The sequence below is a fragment of the Aplidium turbinatum genome, chromosome 12, assembly GCF_918807975.1.
Source record: "Aplidium turbinatum chromosome 12, kaAplTurb1.1, whole genome shotgun sequence".
Lineage (NCBI taxonomy): Eukaryota > Metazoa > Chordata > Ascidiacea > Aplousobranchia > Polyclinidae > Aplidium > Aplidium turbinatum.
The window spans coordinates 13,306,400-13,330,268 of NC_137483.1; the positions used below are offsets into that span (position 1 = coordinate 13,306,400).

The 23,869-nt window shown below is 35.8% G+C and overlaps 2 protein-coding genes across 2 annotated transcripts in view; one reads left to right on the forward strand and one right to left on the reverse strand.

The window, feature by feature from the left end:
- The window catches only part of LOC145781138 (solute carrier family 2, facilitated glucose transporter member 5-like), a 177,474-nt gene that overhangs the window by 82,847 nt on the left and 70,758 nt on the right, over positions 1–23,869 (reverse strand). The gene's annotated exons all lie outside the window — the stretch shown is intronic.
- Positions 379–23,060, forward strand: LOC145781428 (ATP-binding cassette sub-family C member 5-like). The gene is made up of 26 exons (XM_082593211.1): positions 379–495; positions 1,420–1,510; positions 2,973–3,146; positions 3,241–3,385; positions 3,773–3,924; positions 4,594–4,674; positions 5,280–5,420; positions 5,841–5,935; positions 6,245–6,447; positions 6,847–6,967; positions 8,489–8,743; positions 9,137–9,252; positions 9,345–9,500; positions 10,374–10,485; positions 10,768–10,901; positions 11,267–11,376; positions 11,614–11,789; positions 12,343–12,409; positions 12,736–12,887; positions 13,077–13,163; positions 13,449–13,653; positions 14,486–14,652; positions 16,365–16,477; positions 19,102–19,340; positions 20,255–20,533; positions 20,803–23,060. The coding sequence occupies exons 1-26, from the start codon at positions 437–439 to the stop codon at positions 21,121–21,123; spliced, it is 3,951 nt and encodes a 1,316-aa protein (XP_082449337.1). The 5' UTR covers positions 379–436; the 3' UTR covers positions 21,124–23,060.

Here is a 23,869-nt window from a genome sequence, read left to right on the forward strand (position 1 = left end):
GGACAGGCATGAATTGCTATGGGATGGGATGGGACAGAAAAAAATGTCCCATGGACAAGCCTGGTAATTGCCTCTCCAAAACATAGACGAAATATACATTAATAACTGCAAAGAACTGCATTTATGGTGTTTTTACAAAGTTGGATTATTGTAACACATCATTGCGCTTTGTTAAAATCGCCTCCTCCCCTAAAACTACTTGCTGGATCTGTCGGTATGAGCGGTTCTTACTGTGTGTAGTATCTGGGTCAGAAATAAATTGTAGCATTTCCATCAATTTTTTTATGCTAAACGTTGTAGCAAAGCAGAGGTAATGTCTATGATGAAAATACATATTTTGATATATTTTCAGGCGTTCTTGGTAAATCGTTTGGTAAATTTTGCCACCTTACCTAATCCAGAGCTTGGATATGGAATTGGATTAACTGTTGGACTGATGTGCACGGAGTTTGGCAGATCCTTGTTGTTTGCTTTGTTTTGGTCCATCAGTTACAGGTATCCATTCAAAAACAAAATTGCTTTGTAGAAAGACAAGAGAGCTCACTTATCTAACTTCGGTTCTTTTAGCTTACACTGACTGAATAGAGCACGTTTGTAATATGTAGCCTACTACTTATTTTAATTTAAATTATTAAGCTTAGTTTTACTGCAAAACCAATTCAGTGTGTTTGGTGCCTCGGCAACACATCACCTCACTGAAGAGACCCAGCAGGTCGAAACAGAGGCTTTATATGCTGTTAGGTTGTTAATGGGAGTTTCGCTAAAGTATTTCATGGATTACAAAGGCACAAGTTTTGTGCGTGTGCGTGTGACACACTGAGAGAGCTCACTTATCTAACTTCGGTGCTATTAGCTTACACTGACTCAATAGAGCACGTTTGTAATACTACTTAGGCTATTTTAATTATAATTCGCTTAGTTTTTACTACAAAAACCTATTCAGTGTGTTTGGTGCCTCGTCAGCACATTACTGCACTGATGAGACCCAGAAGGTCGAAACAGAGGCTCTGTTTGCAGTTAGGTTGTTAAAGGAACTTTCGCTAAAATCTATCATAGATTACAAAGGCACAAGTTTTGGAACCCAACTCAGCGTGCAATATAACTGAGAAAGACTGTTAATAAATTCTAATCTTTGTGTAATTTGCCAATCATGTAAAAACTCGTAGTTACACAAAATGACATAATTGGACACTTTCAGAATAGCTTCACATAGTCTCCTAATAAAAAAGAAAAATTATTGTTATTATTAATTTTTTTTCCAAACTTAAATAGGTCAGTACTGGAAAGACATTTTTTAAGTAAATTTTATTCCTTCATCTATAATTTATTATATTCTTAATTATTCTCAGACATCTTTCTTCGACCGAGGACATGTTGTAGCCTATATTGTAATTCTGAACTTTTTATTTATTTTTCTAGAACAGCCGTCCGGGCTAGGGCTGCCGTGCTCACTTTAGTTTTTCAGAAGATTGCAAGACTTCGCAGCTTAAAAAACAAATCTGTTGGAGAGGTAAGCATAACAAGCAAAATAACGTTTTTTTACACAAATTTAATGTTTGCATACTTTGAAGTCGATCAGTAAATAATGCACGACATAAAACTAAGTCCATATTACGCCACTAGTTTGCTTTGATTTGACCTTTGGCGAACCCGTGAAGTCATAAAAAGTTATATAACGTTTTTTTGGAAGCAAACATGCTTTTGTATGATAACGGATGACTTTTCACGACCATATCGAATTTTACAACCGCATCCAAATGATTCACTTCAATAAACCTAAAAACACTAAACGATACTCCATTAATTTTGAATTGATGCAAAACAAGATTTAAAAAAAGGAACTTTAAAAAGAGAATTGATACACTGCTGATCCTTGGTTTAAATTTAAAGCCATACCATGTAAGTTTATGTGCTGCAGCTTTATGGTGATTGAGGTGCCGTTTTGCCAATGATTTTACATTATTGTAACATGATCATCACATCCGAGATTTGCGGCTATCATTTTAAACTGACCGTTGCAAATAAAAGCCTGAGTTACTCTTTCTTTTATTCTTCGTTGTTTTCTGCACCAATGTCAGACATACACTGTTGTCAAGGCATATTTCCACATTAAAGCTTATTTTGTAAGCGATATTGTAGCATTCACTCGCAGCCTACAGTATCGTATCACACGTGGTTAGTTATAGTTTAGCAAGCCTTGAGCTTCTCCTTTGGTTAAACTCTCTTTTGATCTCAAGCTTTCAACTGAGAACATTGCAAGAATCAATATGCTCCAATCCAGTAGTTCTAAACTTTTTTGTGGCTCATTTTCGTGGCACAAAGATTCTGTGGCCGAGTAACTTTTTATGCAAAATAGGTTCAAAAACAAAACAAAAAACAACGGAGCTTAATTCAAAACAGGTTATCATTTATTCAACTGGCTACTTGCAATAGTTCAAGTAGGCATCTAAAACTGTGTACTCAGTCATAAATAAATAAATTAAACGTATACCATGTCAATAGATTAACTTAAATAAATTTACATTTTATTTACATTCCTCGTGAAACGGTTTTTCCTCCTTTCAAGTTTACAAATTTCACCTTAGGAAGTCAAGTGGTTCCCTAAGAGGACTATACTGTTATAGTAGCCTAAAAACTACGCCCGTATATGATACAATAAATGGCATTACTTGCATCACGATGCCAAAACTATTATTTCAATAATTAGAATGAAAACTATCACTCTGTAGCAAAAAAAACAGCAGCATCGTTCATTGCTACTTCTGTAGCTACAATCAACACTATTAAACAAACGCACAAGTGTAAAATTAACTACAGTAACAAAAATGAAACTAAATTTTTCAATAAATCTAGCATTTTTTTTTAAATAAGTCTGTGGCCTACCTCAAAATGTTTCCATGGTCCACTAGTAGCCATAGCCCACTAGCTTATAATTGCTGCTCTAATCTAAAGACACATCCATTTTTCACCAGTTAGTCAACTTACTTTCAAATGACGGACAACGGCTGGCGGAGATGATCATCTATTGCAGTGTTCTTGTTGCTGCTCCTTTCATGATTGCCATGATAACAGTATTCTGTTGTGTCTTCATTGGGTGGACTGCGCTGATCGGGATAGTATGCTTTTTGGCTTTCGTTCCACTTCAGGTATGTGGCTTGATTAGTGTATGAAGGCTAAAGTTACAGAAATCGTTTTTAAAAGAAAATATGCAGAATTACTGATCGTTCATATTGTAATCAGATGGGGCTTGGAAAATTGATGGCAAGATTCAGAGGACAATCTATTCTAATTACTGATACCAGAGTCCGAATGATGAACGAAATCTTGACTTGCGTCAAACTCATTAAAATGTACGCTTGGGAAGAAAGCTTTGCAAAGGCAATTGGTAGGTTACGACACTTCCCAAAGCAAATTACACGTAACTGTTGGGATTGTCCGTTCTGTTTGAACAGTGAACATTCGTTGGAGCCTTTTGTGAATCTTTGCAAATGATTGCCTTTCTAAGTGTGGTGTAAAAGCGTACCGAGCCCTGCTAATCAAAATTTGCAATTATAGACTCCAACAGTAGTAATAGCCTACCATTCATTGTTGTATGCCGGAGCAACTTATTTTCTGTCTAAACTCTACACTGTTTGACCTTTCTGCGTTTGTAGCTTGATCTGTTTTATTACCTAATCTATCTTTTTTGTAGCTTTTATTTTAAAATAATATACAGTTTGCTAGTTTGCATATGTTTTCTTGTCGTTTGCATTTTTAAATTGTACCATTTCAGATAAAATTCGTGAATCTGAGCGTCAAATACTGGTAAAGGCTGGATTTGTTCAAAGTTTTCAGGCAACTTTAATTCCAGTCGTACCTGTGGTGTCCTCAGTGCTTCTGTTTCTCGTGCACACTCTCTGTGGTTATCCTTTGGATGCAGCTACAGTAAGACATAGCCTACTGCAACGTGCTGTAGGCCTAACACAGTCATGTTTAAAAACTTCTTACGACACACACCAAGTTATGACCAAATCATTGACTAGAGAGAAAATAAAAAATTACTATAATATAATGTAAATAATTGCGATTTGCAACAAGATAATTTCAAGCTGGACCAGAAAAACTTTGAAAACTATTTATGCTGTAGTTGATCTAACATGGAAGTTTAACAAATAAATTCTTGTTTCTCTTTGAATTGACTTGTACTCTACAAAGTGGACGTTAATATGTTAAGGTATTCTACCTATTTTTTTCTTAAATATAATGTAAACCTGGATTTTTCGAACCAAACATTGAGCTGTGTCTAATCTTTGAACTAAGAAAATATAAAATCACTAGTGGTCCGTTGCCTGGAGTTCACACTCCCCAAGGGATCCATAGGAAGTTTTAAAGAGGTTTGTGAACGCATTGATGTCAGAAAAACTACTAAATTTAAGCACTACAATTAATAGTTTAAAAGCAATTTCCTAATATTTTCTTAACTTAAAGTTTAAGTGTTTACAGTTTGATAATAGGCTAATAATTTTTTAAAACTGGTCCTTAGCTATACAAAGGGTTGGCGCTGCAGTCGTAGATTGACTGAATCAACATTTCCATCTTTAATTTTGTTTGTAGGCTTTCACGATAGTTGCTGTGTTCAATTCAATGAGATTCATCATGGCTGTTTTGCCACAATCAGTAAGAGCCATGTCCGAGGTAAGAAAAATGTAAATTTACCAAAATAATTATAAGCTGTAGGCTATACTGTGTCTGTACCTGTAAGCCTGCTGCCATACTTATGTGCGCCTGACAATACGGTTTCCTTTTTTGATTTGTGAATAGCTTATTCTCATGAACCATCCCCAGTAGCCTATATAGGCTACCTCCCTCTCTTATTAATGTTCTTTAGAAACCCAACTGTCTCTAACTGACTAGGCTTTAGGTTCTTAGCTAAACTGACCTACTTATTTCTACCCTGCAGCGAGAGGAAATAAAATAAGACTTACTTTTTCTTTGGAAACTCTGCTAGGACCAAACTATTCCTGTGGCCGCAAAGTAATTCATCCTGGAATGGAGTTCACTTGCAGATGAAAATGAATAAATATATAAATTAGCGTGCTTTCATTTGTTTCAGCAATCTATTTCAAAGTCTTGTTGCAAAACGTTTCGTCTTTTATGATGTCTCTTGATTGTTAAAGTCTCAGAAAACAGTTTTCTATCACCAGTATTGCCAGAAAGGTTGCGAGAAATAAAAGAGGAGGGAGCAAAAACACATTAAAAATAAAACTATATTACTATTAACTGCCAGTTCGTTTTTAAAGGTATTTGTCACATTTAAAAGAATCGACGATTTGCTATTGATGGAAGAAATTAAGGAATACCACATTACGCCGTCAAGCTACACGCTGGCAGTGGAATTTAAAGATGTCACCTCTGCTTGGGATATTGTTGATAAAGAAAGTGTGAGTAACAACTTGATCTTTTTTTTGCTTTTTTTAATACTGGTGTGATGGTCTACTCTACAGTGTAGGCTATGTAAAATTGTGTTTTTTTATACAAATATTAAAATTCTTTGTCTGAAATATGTTTAATCTAAATAGCCTATTGTTAAGTTTATGTTAAGTACAACGTTTAGCCTTGGAATAATATTCAAACTTCAATGTGCATTTTTCGATTTACTCAATTGATTGATAATAATCTGGTTTTGTTCGATGAAACTAGATATTGATGGGTAAAAACTAAACTGACAACGTGTTGCATTTTCGTCTTTTCACTAACAAAAAAGAAATAGACCTAATCCGGAATTTTGCGCTCAGAAACGTCCTTTAAGGATAGATGAATGTACAGTAAATAAGGTAGTTCTTATCTATTTCAAAACCTAGAATGCCAGTTCTTCTTCGACAAAAGACACGAACACTTCAGATCAACTTCTTCAGGACGTTTTGTTTGACATCTCTGTAACTATCCCAAAAGGAAGGTAGGATGCAATTGCAACATATAAGGATATGACAAACATGATTCACATAGTCACGGTGGTTAGACTGTGAGCGAAAACAGCTGTCGGACACCCATACCACAGGCTATTTTAAGTATAGCTTTTACTGTACTATAGGAAGTTGATCGTATGGTAGCATTACTGATTGATAACGGATCCCCTACCAAAAAGTCAATGCTGACCTTTGATCTAACAATAAAGACCTCTGTTGGTACTGTTATACTTACGTTAGGTAATGTTTGGCAAGCTGTGTAATCTGCTTGTGTTAAAATCTTAGTTTTGCTTTGGTAGACTGCTCGGTATATGCGGATCTGTTGGAAGCGGAAAATCTTCTTTTGTATCAACTATCTTGGGGCAAACCGTTATTCAAAAAGGAACTCTTGGTTTGAATGGGAAAATTGCTTATGTTCCCCAACAAGCTTGGATTTTTCATGGGACTGCAAGAGAAAATATTCTGTTTGGAATGCCTTGGGACCAAGAAAAATACGACAGAGGTGATGAACTAATTTCTCAATTTTTCAAAAAAAAGAAAAGAAAGTGCTTTACAGCTATAAATGTAAAACAATCTATCTCTATTGCCAGCTACAGCCAAAAACACACATGCCTCAGAGCAAAACAATAAATGAAACTTCAACAGCACGGTTTCTATCTATGAAATAAAATAATATTTTTGCTGTTGTTGCTGTTTTATTGGTTGTGGGGTTTTACCGGGAAACGTTGTTTGAAAACAAAAAACTTTGCGGGTATAAAAAAAATTGATTCAAGGCAAATTCTCACGCCGTAATTTCATTTCGCATTTCGGAACTTTCGAATGGGGATACTCTCACCAGTTGGTATGATGTTATGCGTGTAGGTTACATTGTTAATTAGACTTTGTTTTGGTATTTGTGCAGTTGTTGATTCTTGTTCCCTGTTGGATGACTTTGGCATTCTTCCCGACAAAGACGAAACTGAAATTGGAGAACGAGGCATAAACTTATCTGGAGGACAAAAACAACGAATCAGTCTTGCCAGGTTTGAAAAGAGTAGCTGTGCATAATGTAGTTATTAAATTGTTTGCAGGGCTGTGTGAGCACCACTTTTGCCCCTCTCCCGAAATCCACTAGTGGGGAAGTATGTTTAGTGATGGCCCTTAAAAATTAGACAAGAAAGCGTTAGGTTATGACCGTTATACTCTTTTAATGCAGGGAGAAGATTCGCATTATCATTGCAGCAAAGAGTAAACAAGTCTAAATTTTTTTAGAAAAAAAGTAGTAAATGTGGCGACAATAGCTACAGTAGAGGATCTGGAAAAAATTTAGGGAAGGACCAGAATTTTAACCAAGCGAATTTTAACGATAAATTGGTAATACAAAACGTAATGTCCGAAAAAGTAAAGTTGGACAAGGGAGTGTGGAGGTCTTGGCACCGGGAAAAATTTGACAAATATAACCTTGTTTTGGTAATTTTTGGTGCAGTAATGTTTTATTATCAAAGTGCACACTGTGTATGTAGCCAAATTTATCAAATGAAAACTGGAGTTAGGCAGATTTGGTTTAAAATTGAAGTGAGCCTATCAATAAAAAAAGCTTCATTCACAACCACAAAAAGATTTTTATAATTTATTTCTTGAAAATTTGTATAGCCTGGTATGACGTAGCCGTTCAGTTGGCTAGAAATTTGAAGATCTATCTGAGGTGTCCACACCTTCATCTATAGCATTTTCACGGCACTGTTGACTTTATACCCTATTTCAATCAACACCGAAACTTATCAATTTAATTGTTGATTAACTATAGTACCCTACTATAGGCTATTTGAGTGAGGTTTGATTACTTCGGATTATTACATTATTTTGTTTTTTTGTGCGTCACAAAAGACTTTTTTCTCCCTTAATCCACTTCAAAAATCCCTAGAAACCATGCATGCCCAATTGCCCAACATCGCCTGTTAGGTGAATAAAATGTGGCTGAGTGAACCAAGCGAGCGAGAATTTTTTGTAAAAATGGAAGAAAAGTTACATAGTAAATGTTACATGTTATTTCAACCCAAAAACACTGCATGAACTAAATATGCGTGGCTCCTTAAACGGAAGTGGGCCCCCGGCTGGGATTTGAAAAGCTCTAAATACAGCCTTGCATGATTTAAAGTATTCATTTTCTAGCTTCTGTAGCAGCGTTTTTCTTTTTAAACAGTAAAAAAACTTTGAACAGACTAAAATGAGTAAGCACCTAAACAGCTGTGCACCCCCAGGTGGGGCTGCACAAAAGCGGAGCTGCGCGTCACGTAATGTAATTTCCCTTGAGTAGTGGCAGTTTACGTTACCGGGAGTTCTCGCTTTTGTCACATTTATAATTAGGCATCTGCTGTGACTATTTCCAAGTTGCAATTTCGCTTAGGCATACACAATGTGTCTCAAAAAAGTACATTAAAGTTTCATTGTAATGGAAACATAAATGCGATTTTGAAACATTTGTATTTTCTCATAAACACATCGCCGTTACAATTCTATGACGTAACATTCAACGCGTATTTGTTACTTTCTTTGTGCAACAGAGCAGTGTATAGTGAACGTGATGTTGTCTTACTCGACGATCCTCTCTCAGCCGTTGACGCTCATGTTGGAAAACATATTTTTTTGGAATGCATCAAGAAAGCTCTTGCTGGGAAAACAATAATCTTTGTGACTCATCAACTCCAATACTTGAAAGATTGTGACGAAGTTTTGCTGTTGAAAGACGGAAGAATTGGTGAACGAGGAACTCATGATGAACTAATGGCAAGAAAAGAAGATTATGCTGAACTGATCAAGTAAAATTTTAAATGTAGATGTAGAAAATAGTTTTATTTTCTTTCAGACATGGTGATGTACGTAGAAAAAAGTTAACCAATTATTTTTTTTAATTCACGCAAGAGCAAAAGTTTGTCAGCTTCAGCATAAGTAAGCTGCAGTGCTAAGGAAGATTTATTTCTCTCTAACAGTAGGCCTACCCCATAAACATTGGTCGTGAAAAACACGTAAAAAACACGTGAAAAACACGTGAAATTCTGAGGAAACTAGTGTAATACACGTATATTTCTCGTGTTTTTACGAGCCAATGTTTATGGGATAGGCCCTAGTGTATAAGTGTTTAATAGAGTGTAGGTTTAGTCATTGGCTGGAAGTCTGGAACATTTATTTTGTCCTATTTGTACTTTTTCTAGAAATTTTTATCTGGAGCAAGAAAAAGAAAAAGATACACACGAAGAAGTGGACAAAGAACTCGTAAAGAAAATTATACTCCAGAGAACGGAAAGTCATGTTTCTCACATAAGCAAAGGTATGCATGTATTTACAAAAAAGGCAATTGCTGCTAGGATAAAAAAAATAACAATTAAATAACAGTTGGTCTATATGCTTTTGTCAATGCAGAGCATGATCTTTTGGACCGCATCAGCTTGAGTTCTGGCGTTTCGAAGGCCTCGTCAGTTGTCGCATCACCGAAGTTATCCGAACGATTTTTAATAAGAAAACCAGCAAACGATTTGGATACTAATGGAATTGGTGTTGAGAGCAATGTTTTGTCAGGTAATAATCAAATTGAGAAGGAACATAGGAACATCTTTCGTCAGAAATATTTGATAGAAATAAAGATATATTGGTTTTAAACTTTGAAATATGTAAGCTCATAGATGACGTAGGTACTGCAAAGATGGCATTGATGAAAAGTGGTAGACGAAATATAATATATTTTTTTGTCATTGTTTGATCCTATGGCATGTCAATTTCATTGCCAAAATTTACACCAAGTGCCAAAATCCAAGCCGGTCTACAACATTTTTTATTAGGATGAGACAGTATGATACGCTTTTTATCTATCAAGGAAGCAGCATGTCTTTTATGTAACACCTCATAGCACTTACAAGTAATCACATAAATTCTGTTCTGGATACGCAGCTTCTGATAACATGAAAAGTTTTTTGTTCTTATGTAATAAAACATTTTGCGATGTTTAGTTGACAGATATAGAGACATCCAAAGTAAAGTGCCCAAACCAAAAGCAACGAAATCGAAGTTTGGGTGCTAGAAACAAAAATAGAACGCCTTTTAGTACTAAGCAAATCTTTACAAAATATTGATCAAAGATTTTTTAATCTACAACGCTTTCTTCGTGTTGACGTTTTGGTGTAGTTCAAACTTACAACGAAACAAAGTTGCCAAAATGTAAAAAGAAAACGAAACCTATATCGCACTAAGATTTTTTTTTCGATTTTTGAAACTTTTTTCTTTTCCAGCGTCTCTATTGAGACGTGAAGCAGCTAGTAATTGTTTTGACTCAGTGAGCCCCATCAGTACTTAATAGTTTCTGCTGTCCAGTTGGTCATCAGAACGTCTCTTTCACTTGAATACTTTGGAAAAAAATCGGTTAGTATACTATTAATGTACATTTGCATTTATTAGACAAACCTGTCTCGTCAAAAATGGAACCAACTGCGCTAATCAAATCGGAAACAAGCAAAAAAGGTTCCGTGAAAGCTTCGACATACGCTGCCTACGTTAAATCTGCAGGAGGGTAAGTTTTAAATGGCGTAAAATGACTACATTTAAGTTTGAGAACTCGGGGAACAGTGGAACACCCGTTGGACTTCCTCATCCAAAAGGCCACCACTTCACTTGGAGTACAAATTGTTTAAAGTTTGAATGTCCTTTTTGTGTAAAGATATTGCAGTCTGGCGATTCAATATCTTTTAAAGATAATATGTGCATCATTGCATTGTGCATGACTAAAAAAGTGCATCATTTTATATATATTAATGATTATTTTCTGTTAAAATAACGTTAAATTTGCTTTCAGGTTCATTTTTGCCTTTGTGGTAGCCTTATTTTTCCTCTTAACGTTATTCGGAGCATCATTTGCAAACTGGTGGTTGAGTTACTGGTTGAACCAAGGTGGGGTTCTGATACCTTGTGCAACTACCCCAGAAACAGGTAATTAGTTCATGAAATCAAACAAAACTTACGCCTTTGGAATGTACTGTATATTGTATAAAAGCAATTAGAATCATTTATTTCTAGCTAAAGGGTAAATACTAGAACCTGGCGATAGAATCGACAAACAAGAAATTTAAATTTCCAGTTTTTGAAACTCATGCTGTTATGCTCATGCTTCTCTTTCTTTTTTAATAATTGTGTAATGGTTTACCTTTTCGAAACCCACACTTTTTCTCCTTACTGCTTATGCTTTACGTTCATTCTTATCGATTCTATGGTCAGGTTCTAATGTTTACCTGTTTCCTGTTATGGGAGTCAGTTTCTGTTGAATTAGGCTTTACATTTCGCATAACTTTTATTAGTGACTGCTTTTGAGAACGCAACTATAGAAGCTGGAACGACTGCAAGAACAGAATGTGTACCCATCAGAAGCACAAACATATCAACGAATGAAAATCTTGGATTTTACCAGGTATGTAGGCGTAGGTATGAAGTTAAGTGTTTAAAAACAAAATTTCACTGCATTTGACGCATTAAGGCCAAAAAAATGGAAATTTAAGCATTGTTTTGAATTCGTCTTAGCACATGACTATAGGAAACTGTGTTCCGAAAGCTAGTGTAATTCGATATTGCCACAACGAACTCGCAGCATCAGGCTAAAACAGATCGTTAGAATCTACACTGTGAAATTGTTTTGAATGTTTTGCAGATGATATATTTCATTATCTTGATCTGTACATTAGTGTGTGGGTTAGCAAAAGCTGGTTTGTTTACTCGGTCTACAGTTGGTGCATCTTCAAATCTTCACAATCACATGTTTCGCAAAGTCTTCGGAAGTCCAATGTCTTTCTTTGACACCACACCTACTGGCCGTATTCTCAACAGGTTTGACAATAATATTGTAATAAGGTTTAGGCAAGGCATTGGCAAACTGTGTTAAACAGGGAGCCAGCTAAACACCTTTTGTCCAATATATATTCACATGGCCGCCTGTCAAATGTTAACAATTTTACGCCTTCGAGTTGAAAAAGTTTGCCCACTCCTGGTTTTGGCTTTGGCAACCATTTTGTTTTGCGTTTATTGCGACAATACACAGTCAGATACATTGTAAACTTGTACAGATGCAACACTACAGACAGCTAGAAGCAGCAAGAAGTCCTCGAATGTTGGCATGCCATTGTGCGTCTTTCCAAGACAGAGATGCTCGCTCTTGAGTGGTGTCGAACTGACTTCCTTTCGAGCTTGAAGCATTTTCAGCATTGAAATATCTCAACAATACATTGTTTAGATCACAAATAATAACTTTGAGTTCAATTTCTTTAAAATGTAGATTGCCTTATAATTAAATTTGTTTCATCTTGCCCAAAATAATAATTGTTTCAAACAGCTCTAGTTGTGGCCTTAACTTTATTACAAATTCTGAATTTGAATTTTGCAGATTCTCTCGTGACCTTGATGACGTGGATGTGAGACTTCCAATGATCATGGATATGTTTCTGCAACAAGTGGGCTAATTGGTTTGCTTTTTACATGAATTTTGATGAGTTCTTTATAAAATTAAAGGCCTTATCTGAACTAGAATAACTGCCTGAATAGCGCAATATCTTAAATGCATATATTTTGAATGTTATTGCAATTGTGGTGTTATACTAGGCATACACTATAATTGTTGAAAAAGTAAGCACATAAAGCAAACAAATCAATTGTGCTTGGCAGCATATTTTTTGGTGCATTTTAGCTTGGAGTTGGCATGACGTGACATTGAAATTTTACAAACTGTTTAAAACGCAATCATATTCCCTTTTGTACATACGTATTTATTACTTTGCAGGGACTTCTTCTTTTCTTTGCCATCATCACAATTATTGTTGTCTTTCCCTGGTTTGCAATTGCCTTCGTTATTCTAGCTGTGATATTTGGCTTCTTGTACGTATACTTTCGCAGCGCAATCAGAGAGTTGAAGAGGCTAGACAGCACTACCAGGTGAGAAGTTTGATGATAGGAACAAATTCTACAGTAAGCCTACTGTAAATTGGGCTAGTCTACTTTTACAGTTTATTTCCTTTTTTACAATTTTCGTTTTTTTGGCTTGTTATTCATACCTATTAGAAATTGTGAGCTTATGCAAGAAATGCTACCCCACTGTAGTTTAAACGTTTCTTTTCCTGATAGATCTCCTTGGTTTTCTCACGTGACATCAACTGTTCAAGGGCTCAGCACTATTCATGGATACGATAAAACAGATGAGGTCATACGCAAGTAAGAATCTACTATTTCAATTAGTCTATGTAGAAATCCATGGAAACTGGCAAAGGCTGTTTCCTTTTCCTTTTCTATTTCTATTTTGCATAACAAGAGACTTTGCGCATTGTTCCAGCCAGAAGCGAGCACATAGCAATAAGAGTTCTGTGTGTTTTCAAATACATCGACGGACACCAGACCACCTCTAACTCTTGTACAGCAAATGTAGTAGGCTATTTTTTAATTGGATGCTTTCATATAAACCGACCGAAGGATTAGTCACTTGCAATGGTTGCGTTTTAGATTCGGAAGACTTCTAGACAACAATAGCTCACCTTTCTTTTCTTACCTTTGCGCTGGTCGTTGGTTGTCTGTGAGATTGGATTGCTTGACGATTACCATCACAGTGCTGACATCACTTTTTGTAGTGTTTTCAACAATATACCCTGAAGCCTTCGGTGATACAACAGCCTCACTGGCTGGCCTTGCTTTATCGTACGCTGTAACGGTGAGATAACTTTTTCTTTTAATTTTGGCTTGTTGAACTATATCCAATCTCCTTGTAGAAAGATCGAACACTATTGAGGCACGTGGTCGATGTTTTCAGAAATTCTGAAATAAGGAAACGGAGACCAGTTATTTCTGGTCTTCTTTCTACATGCATTCTATTGCTGCAATAGTCCACACTAGAGATGTAAATGCAAAAAAAAACGTGTTTTTTTTAAAAAAAAAAAATTGGGCTAAAAAACATTTGTTTTTTGTTTTTTTTCATATTTTTCTGGAAAAGTTGCAAATTTTTTACAATTTGCAGTTTAGTTTCCTTATAGTGCTCTTGAAAAACATTAAACTAGTAAAAATCGTTTTATTGGTGTGCTGAAATTCCTAACTCCACACCCACAAAGGTGTCTTGTTTGTTGATTTTTAAAGTAGAAGGAATGTACACTACAGTATAGGCTAACACATCGCACAAATACAGACAGTGACTGCACAAATATATTTTTCAACTTTATTTAATGATGACGCTCATATGAAAGAGCATATTAACTTATAAAGACAAATAGATTACTGCTGCATTTTGCACTGTGCCACACCCTACTTCCGAGGTGGCACCTGACAGTCATTTCAATAGAGCTGTGCACAATGACAGTATTTTGCGTCGTGACGATAAATGGTAGCAAAATACGAATGTGTCAAGTATAGCTTAATTGGTCATGTATATTATATGTGCTCATTTATACGTATTGACTGTTAAAGAGTCGAACTGAAAGTTTCTTTGTGTTCGAAGTGTTACGTCACGATATTCTGCGCGTGTGTAACGTATAGCTTGTATAACTTGACAGATGACAGGTTTGTTTCAAGTGTGCGTTCGGTTCAGCGTTGAATTGGAATCCTACTTTACTTCTGTTGAGAGAATGCACGAATACATCAAATTTTGCCCATCAGAAACTCAAGATCTAAAAAGATTACGTTCTGTACATGAAGAATGGCCACAAAAAGGAGAAATCAAGTAAATTTACCACATTTAAACATAATATTTAACATTTTGTTTAGATGATATCAATTTGTAGTGAATTTATAAAAAAAATTGCGAAGAGGCATCAAAGTTTTGACAAACCAAAATCGTTTAAGATAAAATAGTCAATGCAATGGCTGAAGTCCAAAACTCATATAAGCCTACTGTGTTTTCTGAAATGTCTTCTGCAGCTTAATTTTTATCTAGCCTTGGTCTCAGTTCTCCTACGAATACTTTGCCATCAAAGACTTTGCGACACAACTTTAACTCTTTTCGAGTCATGGTTTGAGAACCTCATTTATTTATTACAACTGAAATAGGTTTAATGGTTAACTTGTTTTAGTTGAATGAAAATTGCTTTTACTTCCAAACACTAGATTTTTTTTGTAGTTTTTGATACACGAATGATTAAATTCCTACGTCTTAAGTTAATTGCTGATTTGAAAGTTGAAACACATGTAAGGTAGCCTATGTCATGTCGAGACAGGTATGGGCCATGTCCAAGATGAGGCCTAGCGTTTTGCTTCCGATTCAGGTGTTATGATAGCGACGTCCACGTGTGGGCAAGCGAAACAAGCGTAAAATGCAAGAAAATGAAAAAATGTGCATGATTTTTTTTCGGTTTTGAGGTGGGGAGTGCGTTGCCGAGTGCGCTCTTGGGTTCGTAACTGTAAAAAGTTAAACAGACTCAACCAGGCCATGACTCAATGACCATGACTCCTTGACTCCTGCAAGGACCTTACTTGTATTGGGATATTTATTCGTGTTTTGATATTTATTCGTGTTGCTTATTTCAGTGTTTTAAAACTGAACTTGTCCAACAATCCAGAAATAATTAAACCACAATTTTTTTTTGTGTAATTACAACCTAAAATTTTGTGCGGACTTAAAAGTTGTCCACACAATGCATGAACGACGGTGAAGTGTAACAAAAATGTACACAAGTGCTGAGAAGCTTTGTTAGTTGATAAGTGAATTCATTGAAACGTTTAATTTAGTTTAATCATAATACAGCTTCGGTAAAGGGTTTGTCTTGTTGAACCATAGGCATACGAAGCCGAGCAACGTTATCAAGTTTAACATATTAAAGATTATTATATTTACAAAAAACACAAAAGTACGCAACAATTAAATATCGAACGTTTTCAGTATGCAAAAACAACGTTTCTATAAAACAATTTGAGATTATGTCCAGAGGCAGGTCTGAGTATCAAACTAAAATCTTAGAAACCCCTTGTACATAAAACGTAACAATCCACCTTTGAACAGACAATTGTATGCTTGCGGCTCATCTTTTTTGCTCTTTGTATTTTAAAATTAGTTTTTTCGCACCTTGCCTTTCTACCACATCATGTGATCTGTTTAACACCTTTTGATGCAGTTACCTTTGATTCTCGCAGAGCTTATATCGTTGAGTTTGAGCTAGTCAGAAGTACTGTGCAGTTTTTGTTTTTTCATGTTTATAGTTATAATAACCATTGTGTTTTATTTAGATGTAGTAAAAATTGTATATATGTTATTCCTGAAGAGGACATCGTGTGATGTCGAAAACGTTCGATATTTAATTGTTGCGTAGTTTTGTGTTTTTTGTAAATATAATAATCTTTAATATGTTAAACTTGATAACGTTGCTCGGCTTCGTATGCCTATGGTTTAATCATAATGTAGGGCTTGTAGGCTATTATAATTTACTTTACAAACCGCAGATTCCAAGAAGCAAGTATGCGATACAGATCCAACCTTCCACTTGTGTTGAAAAACGTAAATTTTGTGATCAAACCCAAAGAAAAAATTGGAATTGTTGGGAGAACTGGATCCGGTATGCTTTGTTATTGTGTTTTGTAGTTGTAGCCTACTTGTCGTTATTGACTTTTCAAGAGTTGCAGCTAGTTAGAAGACAACAAAAAATCGGTACTGAAAACTGTAACTTGTTTGACAAAGACTCTCAAACTTCACATCAGTTCCAGTTGTTACTTGTTTGTGACGTGCGAGGATCAATAACAATAATTGTTGTAGGGCGCTTAAAGTCGGTCAATTTTAGCGTTTTTCAGGGCTCTGTTACGCTATCAAATCGGGGGTATCAACCACATGCTAACATTAAGTTTTAGTAGCCCTAAAGTGTTTAAACCCTTTTCGATGGGTTAAGAAGTAACATTTTGAATAAAATCTTATACGCATTTCTTTGAAAATTCTAGTTTCCTTGTAAGATCCTTGGAACAGCTGTAAGTAGTCTCTTCAATACGGTGTTTTAGCCAACTTTCGAAGTGAACACTTTATTGTCTAAAGCAGGGGTGTACAATCTTTTTTACAGGAGGGCCAGATATAAACAACTGGGTGAAACCGCGGGCCGCATGTTTATTTGACATATGATTTCTAGTATTTGCAGGCACAAAAAAGTAGTTTTTTGTTATTCATATGGTATTATTAGGGGATCTCCTTGCAGAAATAATAAGTTAAGACGTATAAATTTCTGAAGAAAACTGCTATTTAAATCTATTGTCACACAGTCTTTAAACGAGTTCAGTGAGAAGTTTGCTGCTGGCTTCTTTTCCCCACGGATTTTTCCAAATTTACTTCAATGGAAGTGCTAGCAATAAAGCGAATTATTCGAAGTCCATTTTCCAAGTGTTCGTCTGTCAGAACCGATCGATAGGGAGATTTTATGACGCCCATTTTAGAAAAAATTGTTCGCACAAATACGTTGAGCTAAAAAGAGCCATTTTTGAAGCCATGAACTTTTTCAAATGTAGAAAGTCATCTTGGTTGAGATGTTTTCGGTAAAAATCGCCAAGATTCATTTCTAAATACTTTGCTTTCAAATCCGTTTTCTCTTGAAGATCAATCAGTTCAAGTTGGATATCACCTGGTGCTTTGTCAATGTCTGTGTTGAATGCCGAAGAGAAAATACCAAACAAATGTTCATGAGATTTAAAGTCCTTGAAACGAGCCAAAAATTCATAGGCCTACAACAATTTTTCAAGTTGGTCAGCAAATTCAGTTTTCTTCTCAGGATGCATTTCATGGTCTCTCAAAGTTGGAATATGGAAAAGATTTCCTGTCTGTATGTGGCTTTCCAAAGTCGTAATTTGTTCATAAAGCCTTTTATGTGACCATACATCTCATTCGCATACTGTTTTTTTGCTGCAGTCTTGCATTGAATTCATTCAATTGTTTTGTTTTGCCCTTTTCAATTGCCACTTTTTCAATTTTTTTTTCTTCCAATGCCTCTACTTTTTTACTTCTAATTTTAACAAATTTTCTATTTTGACTGATTCAACAAATTTGGCAAGGAATGGGCCGCTAGGCTGAAGTTGTTCTGATCCAACTGCTTGTAGGCCTATAGGCTATGCCTACATTAGGCAACTGCTAAATTTGACGCAAGCCGGCTCTACAAAAGGTCTAAAGCAAGAGATCAAATAAAAAGGCGACAAAGCCAGAGACAATAGCAGGGCTTCACCTCTGATCTTCTGACGTTCCAAATAATTAAATACAACGGATTAGCGGTGGCCGGTGGGAAATTTCTAAAATGGTTAACAGAAGGTGCCAAATTACAATAATCCACTCTACAATGAATTGTTCACATGTACCAGACTAAACTAAATTACAGTATAAACACGTTTCGCGGGCCGCACACAATTCAAAATTGGTACATCTTCGCGGGCCGCACAATTTTTCTTCGCGGGCCACATTTGGCCCGCGGGCCGCACGTTGCACACCCCTGGTCTAAAGTTTAAACGATAATGTTTTAGACTCAAAACAAAAATTATTACTTACAACAAATAATCAGGTTTTATTTTGTCCTCATTGTGACAACATACAGTACACTGCGATCACAGACAATGAGAAGCAGCAAAGCAACATACAATTAATCATCGAGTCATTTGCACATTATTTTGTCACGCCATTAAAAGTGCTTCAGAGCGGTGTTGAACCGACGTCCTGTTGCACATCGAGCATTCGTTTTTACAACTCGGTCACTCATTGCTGATGCATGAATGTGTCTGAATTGTTTGAGATAATTCGAGATGTGTTTCATCTAACTACCCTACGAGCGACAAAATGCGAATAACAACTTTTCTGAACTAAAAAAAAGCTTTAAAGTCAAGACAAATATTTGAACCAAAGCAAATATGTTTTAATGATAAATTGCTTGTTTGTGTTAAGGTATGTCTGCGAGCCTCTACACTCCACAACAGCACAATCACAGTTACGTTATACGTTTAGCTTTAACAAAGTCAGTTTGAGATTGCCTTTCTCGTCGAATGCATAGGTTTCAACCAACACAAGTATAAATACAACAAGACCTTTCAATATTATTATCGAGAAAAATATCATTATTTTAGAAGAAAATAAAGATTTTATTTCAAGATAAATAAGACTGTGCTTCTTGTTGGATATGCCAGGCTGCGTATTCAGAAAGTGTTTTAACTTTGTGCTGTTCAGGAAAATCATCGTTGGGAACTGTATTGTTCCGTCTTGTCAATTTGTCTGGTGGACGTCTTGTAATAGATGATGTGGATGTCAGTGAAATAAGTCTCAAAGATTTGAGGCAAAAACTTTCGATTATTCCACAAGATCCTGTTTTGTTTGTTGGAACTGTCCGTTACAATCTTGACCCTTTCAAACAATATTCCGATGATGAAGTATGGAAAGCTTTGGAAAGATCTCACATGAAAGCTGCTGTAAGTGAAGTTTAAAAATAGGTGGTATTGGATTAGACTACAAATAGCACAGTTTTGATAAATAATCACTTTAACTTATTGTAACCTAATGTTGTTTTCAGAACAAAATCGTTTAGACCTAAATCGATCCTAACAAATTTTTGGATAAAAAGATAAATTTTATGACTAAGAAGCGATTGATCATTAGCCAACTTTTCCCTTCAAGTTGGAAACATAACGAAAATCATCATCATCATCATCATAATCCATCGTCGGTTTGTTCCCCACTAGTGGGGGTGGCCGATTGTTTCCGCGCAGCAATTGTTTTAATCCCTTTTCTCCATTTCACCCTGTCCCTTGCATCTTCCTCCTTCAGTCCGACTTTTTTAGTGATTGTTATCTGTGAAAGCTTGGACTACACAGATTTATTAAAATAAACATTAAAAAGCAGCGTCACATTGCCTCAAAACCACCCTCATTTTAGATTTTATAGAAACACACGTCATTGTTCCTACTACAGTATTGATGGGTTGAACTATTGTGCAATGTGTTAAGCTTGAGTTTCAAACTGGGATACAAGAATATGAGGAAAGGCGTATGTCAACAGAAAAGAATTTAAACTATTAGAAAAAGAACACAGATAAAAGTTTTACTGAAAAAAGTACAAATCTGAAATAACGATGAGCTGGACATATAGCAAGATAAAGAGCAACCAAAGAATTAAAATATAACCACAAATTTGATATCAGAAGAGATGACAAGAATCAGAAGGCCGCAGAAAATGAAATGATGCTGAAGAAAAATTAGTATAATCCGAATAAAACAACGAAGATAAGGTGATGTAAAAGTATAAGTGCAAGCCATCTACCAGCAGTTCTGTGACAGGATATCGATATATCACCATCATTTAACACTTTCTACATTTTTTATTTCAGGTTAGTGAACTTCCAGATAAGCTCGAAGCAGAAGTCGTTGAAAATGGTGAAAACTTCAGCGTCGGTGAAAGACAGTTGATGTGCATGGCGCGAGCTATATTGCGTCACTCTCGCATCATAATGCTGGATGAAGCCACAGCTGCGATCGACAGTGAAACTGATAAGTTGGTCCAGGATACGATTCGTGAAGCGTTTGCTGACTGTACCATGCTGACTATCGCCCATCGACTTAACACCGTGCTGACAAGTGACAAGATTCTTGTCATGGACGATGGAGAAGTATGACAGTTTCAGTCTAAACCAATAAAAACTATACTTTGTTTTCATTTCTGAGGTTTTCACTTTGCCACCTTAATAAGTTTGTTTAATGCAAATTTATGTAATTCTTTGCAAACACTTCACAGATATTCACGTTAAAAAAGCTCCATAAAGAATTAAAAAAAAAATCATTGTAGGCTACAGTAAAAGAATTTTGAGTTATTGTGTTATCGAGTATCCTACAAACATTAAGTTACTGCACATGAAATTATTTAAATTTATTGTTTTAGGTTGCAGAGTTTGATCATCCAGATGTTTTGTTGCAAAATCCAGATTCTAGCTTTTCAAAAATGGTTTTAGCCGCTGCTAATGTTGACGATGAAAGTGAAAGCTTGGAAAATGAAAACACAGCATCAGGACCTTACTCTTCTGATTCTGAAAAGCAGTCGTCCTCATCTGCATCTTCAACACATTCCGTTGAAGTTTCTTCTCAACAAAGTCATGACAATTTAGCTTTTGTCGCGGAAGATGAAGATGATAAAAAGAGCAATGTGAGCTCAGCTGCTGAAGCCGGCTTTGAGGAAAATGGAATTGAATCAACACAACTCTAAATTAAATTCACGTTTCTATTACAAGTGATTAAAGTTTCATATCATGTTAGGCCGTCATACGTGTACTGGAGTTTTTATATTTTTTACAAAGATGCTTCTCGGCGTCCATTTTACGCTTATCTGATATATCTTCCATTCATCAAAATGAATGCAACTCAGTAATTTGATTTCGAAATTATTTTTTCTGATTCGTGCTTGGGAAAATGTGTTGTTCAGAGAGATAGCCACTGGATGCACGTGGGGCCATCTACCCCCAAAAAGTATGTTTTAAAAGTATTACAACCTTTTAATACCATTACAGTTCATGTTGAATGAAATTTGCGCCCCTAACAGTTGCTTTTGCTTTTCTTGAATTTTCTTTCTAGCTACGTTACTGGTGTGGTTGAAGCAGTGATGATATGTGTCATCTGCCAATATCTTGATCGGCAGCTATGCAATTTTCTGAATTAATACCAACAACAACAACAATCATGCTTTTATTTGTGCCCATTGCGATAACATACAGTACACTGCGATCACAGATGCGATACCACAGACGACAGGAAGCAGCGAAGTGACATATAGTCTTCGAGTCAGTTGCTCCCCTTATTTTTGGCTTGCCATTATGTGTCTTCGCCAAGACACAGCCGCGTGCTCTGGAGCGGTGTCGAACCCACGTCCTTTCGAACTTCGCGCAGACGTTCTCACCACTCGGCTACGCAGCCGACAAATCATTTCCTTAATAAGGTTTTGAAATTGTTGTGTACACGCAGATTTTCAAAAGTGAAGTTTAGTTGTTTAAAGTTAATATCTAATTACTTTTAAACTATTATGATTCCTTATCCTTACATAAGACGCCACGAACTGTCAAATGTTCAAAAATAAAGTAATCAACAGAACAATTGTTTTTGGCATAGCTTAAGGAGCTGAATAAAATTCTTCATATCCATATCATACCTCTCAAAGTATTTTCAAATTGATCGATTGGACTTGAATATGCAAGTTTGTGATATCTTTACATTTTTGTCAAAAATCATAGATATCTTTATATTTCCTTTTGGTGCATGATTAGCCTAATTACAACATACTGCATGTTTAAAATGTTTTGAACTTTGATGCGGTACCTGGTAGGCTAAATCTATTTACAACGTCTTCTGCCGAATAAAATCTTTAAAGCATTGCTTCATAAGTTGTGTCTACAATACTAATTCTCGTCAAATCAAAGGTGCTAGTGTCAATTTACTATCTGTTAGCACTCCAAAGAAAATTGTTGCTTTTCTAGGATACTGTGGTGACCTACAGTATATAGTCTCTATGACACTCATACAGTAAATCAATCGTTTTTACAATGATTCAACGTCTGTAGACGACTGATTTGCTGTCTGGGTATAGACAGGGCCGTTGAGAGGATATTTTGGGCCTGGTGCCAATGAAATCCTTCGGCTCCAAATGAAGACATTTATAAAAAAAAGCGCAGTCTGCAAAGAATACGCTGTGGTTTTTTATGTTTCCAGCCCCCTGAACTTACCCCTGGCTCAGGTCCAAAAATACTCTCTGGACCCCCCTGTCAACACTACTGGGTATGAGGCTCTATTGGTGTGATGTAAATATACTGCATAATGCTGCATCAGTAATTTTGTTTATTGCATATTTGCTATAAGTTCTTTCGTTTATGAAGCTTTTATGTCAATCCCTTTACAGTGCTTGCTTGAAAATGAATAGACATCCTTTTATCTGCCTTCACGAATGTCTTTGAAATGAATTAGTGTATATATAAATAAAGGCGCTTCCGCTTCAAAAAGTTTAAGTTTTTTTTTATTTTATTTTTTATAAAACTGATGCATTTTATTATGAGGAATGTTTTCTGAACATTTTACTTTTGGGGTGTGCTCTATTATCTACATCTGGTTGGCTTAAAATATCCTATTATAGCTTTATATAAAACATGTTTCTCAACATCCGAGTGTAGCAAGAATATTGATGGCGATAGACAAAGTGTTCAGAAAGCAAAGAGTCGCATTAGTTTTGCAGCTGAATTCTTGTTTGAAACAACAGAGTTTTTCGAATCCCAGTACATGAGACAGTCCAAGAAAATATTTGTTCAACTACTTTTTTCACAATTTTTGTTGCAGTTCAAAAATTTGTTTCCATGTTTTCTTATTGTGATCTAAAGACTTTTTTTTACAGTAGAGGTTATTGTGGTAACTGGTGATCACCAGGCCTTTCCACAAAGCAGGCCAAGTGATAATGAGCAGTTTTGCTGTAGGCCTACTATGGTCAGTAAATTTGTCATATGAATTGAAAGAATGTGAAAAAGGATAGAAGGTTTAAGCCAACAGAATGAAATTGGAGCAGTGTCTCAAGCATTAAAACAGCTCTATGGTGGCGGTAAAAGAACACACATTTAGTTCATGGAAGAAACGAAAAACTTTTAAAAGATGAAAACAAAATGCTTTCTGCCTGGAAAAACTACTTCTTCAATCTGTTGAACGCAAAGAACTCTTCTTCAATTGCACTTCACTACAATACACTGGACAAATTGAAACTGAAACGTCCACAATTAACAGTCATTATCATCACCTTCACCATAAAGTTCGTTCCTCTCGTCGAGGGTAGGAGACAAACTTAACAAGGAGCCATTCGAAATGCATAAATTGCTGACAGCTTTCAAAACACTTCGTAATCACAAATCACCAAAATTTAATGTAGGCTAGTACCAACTCACTGACTAAGCTATAAAACATGAAGGCCAAACAATGTACGAACT

Excerpts from the sequence above, each read along its gene's own strand:
- LOC145781428 (XM_082593211.1), top strand. The coding sequence starts at position 437 with ATGTGCACGGAGTTTGGCAGATCCTTGTTGTTTGCTTTGTTTTGGTCC. Across the intron at positions 9,253-9,344 it reads TGTTTCTCACATAAGCAAAG|AGCATGATCTTTTGGACCGC; the intron begins GTATGCATGTAT and ends TTGTCAATGCAG. Across the intron at positions 11,790-12,342 it reads ACTGGCCGTATTCTCAACAG|ATTCTCTCGTGACCTTGATG; the intron begins GTTTGACAATAA and ends TGAATTTTGCAG.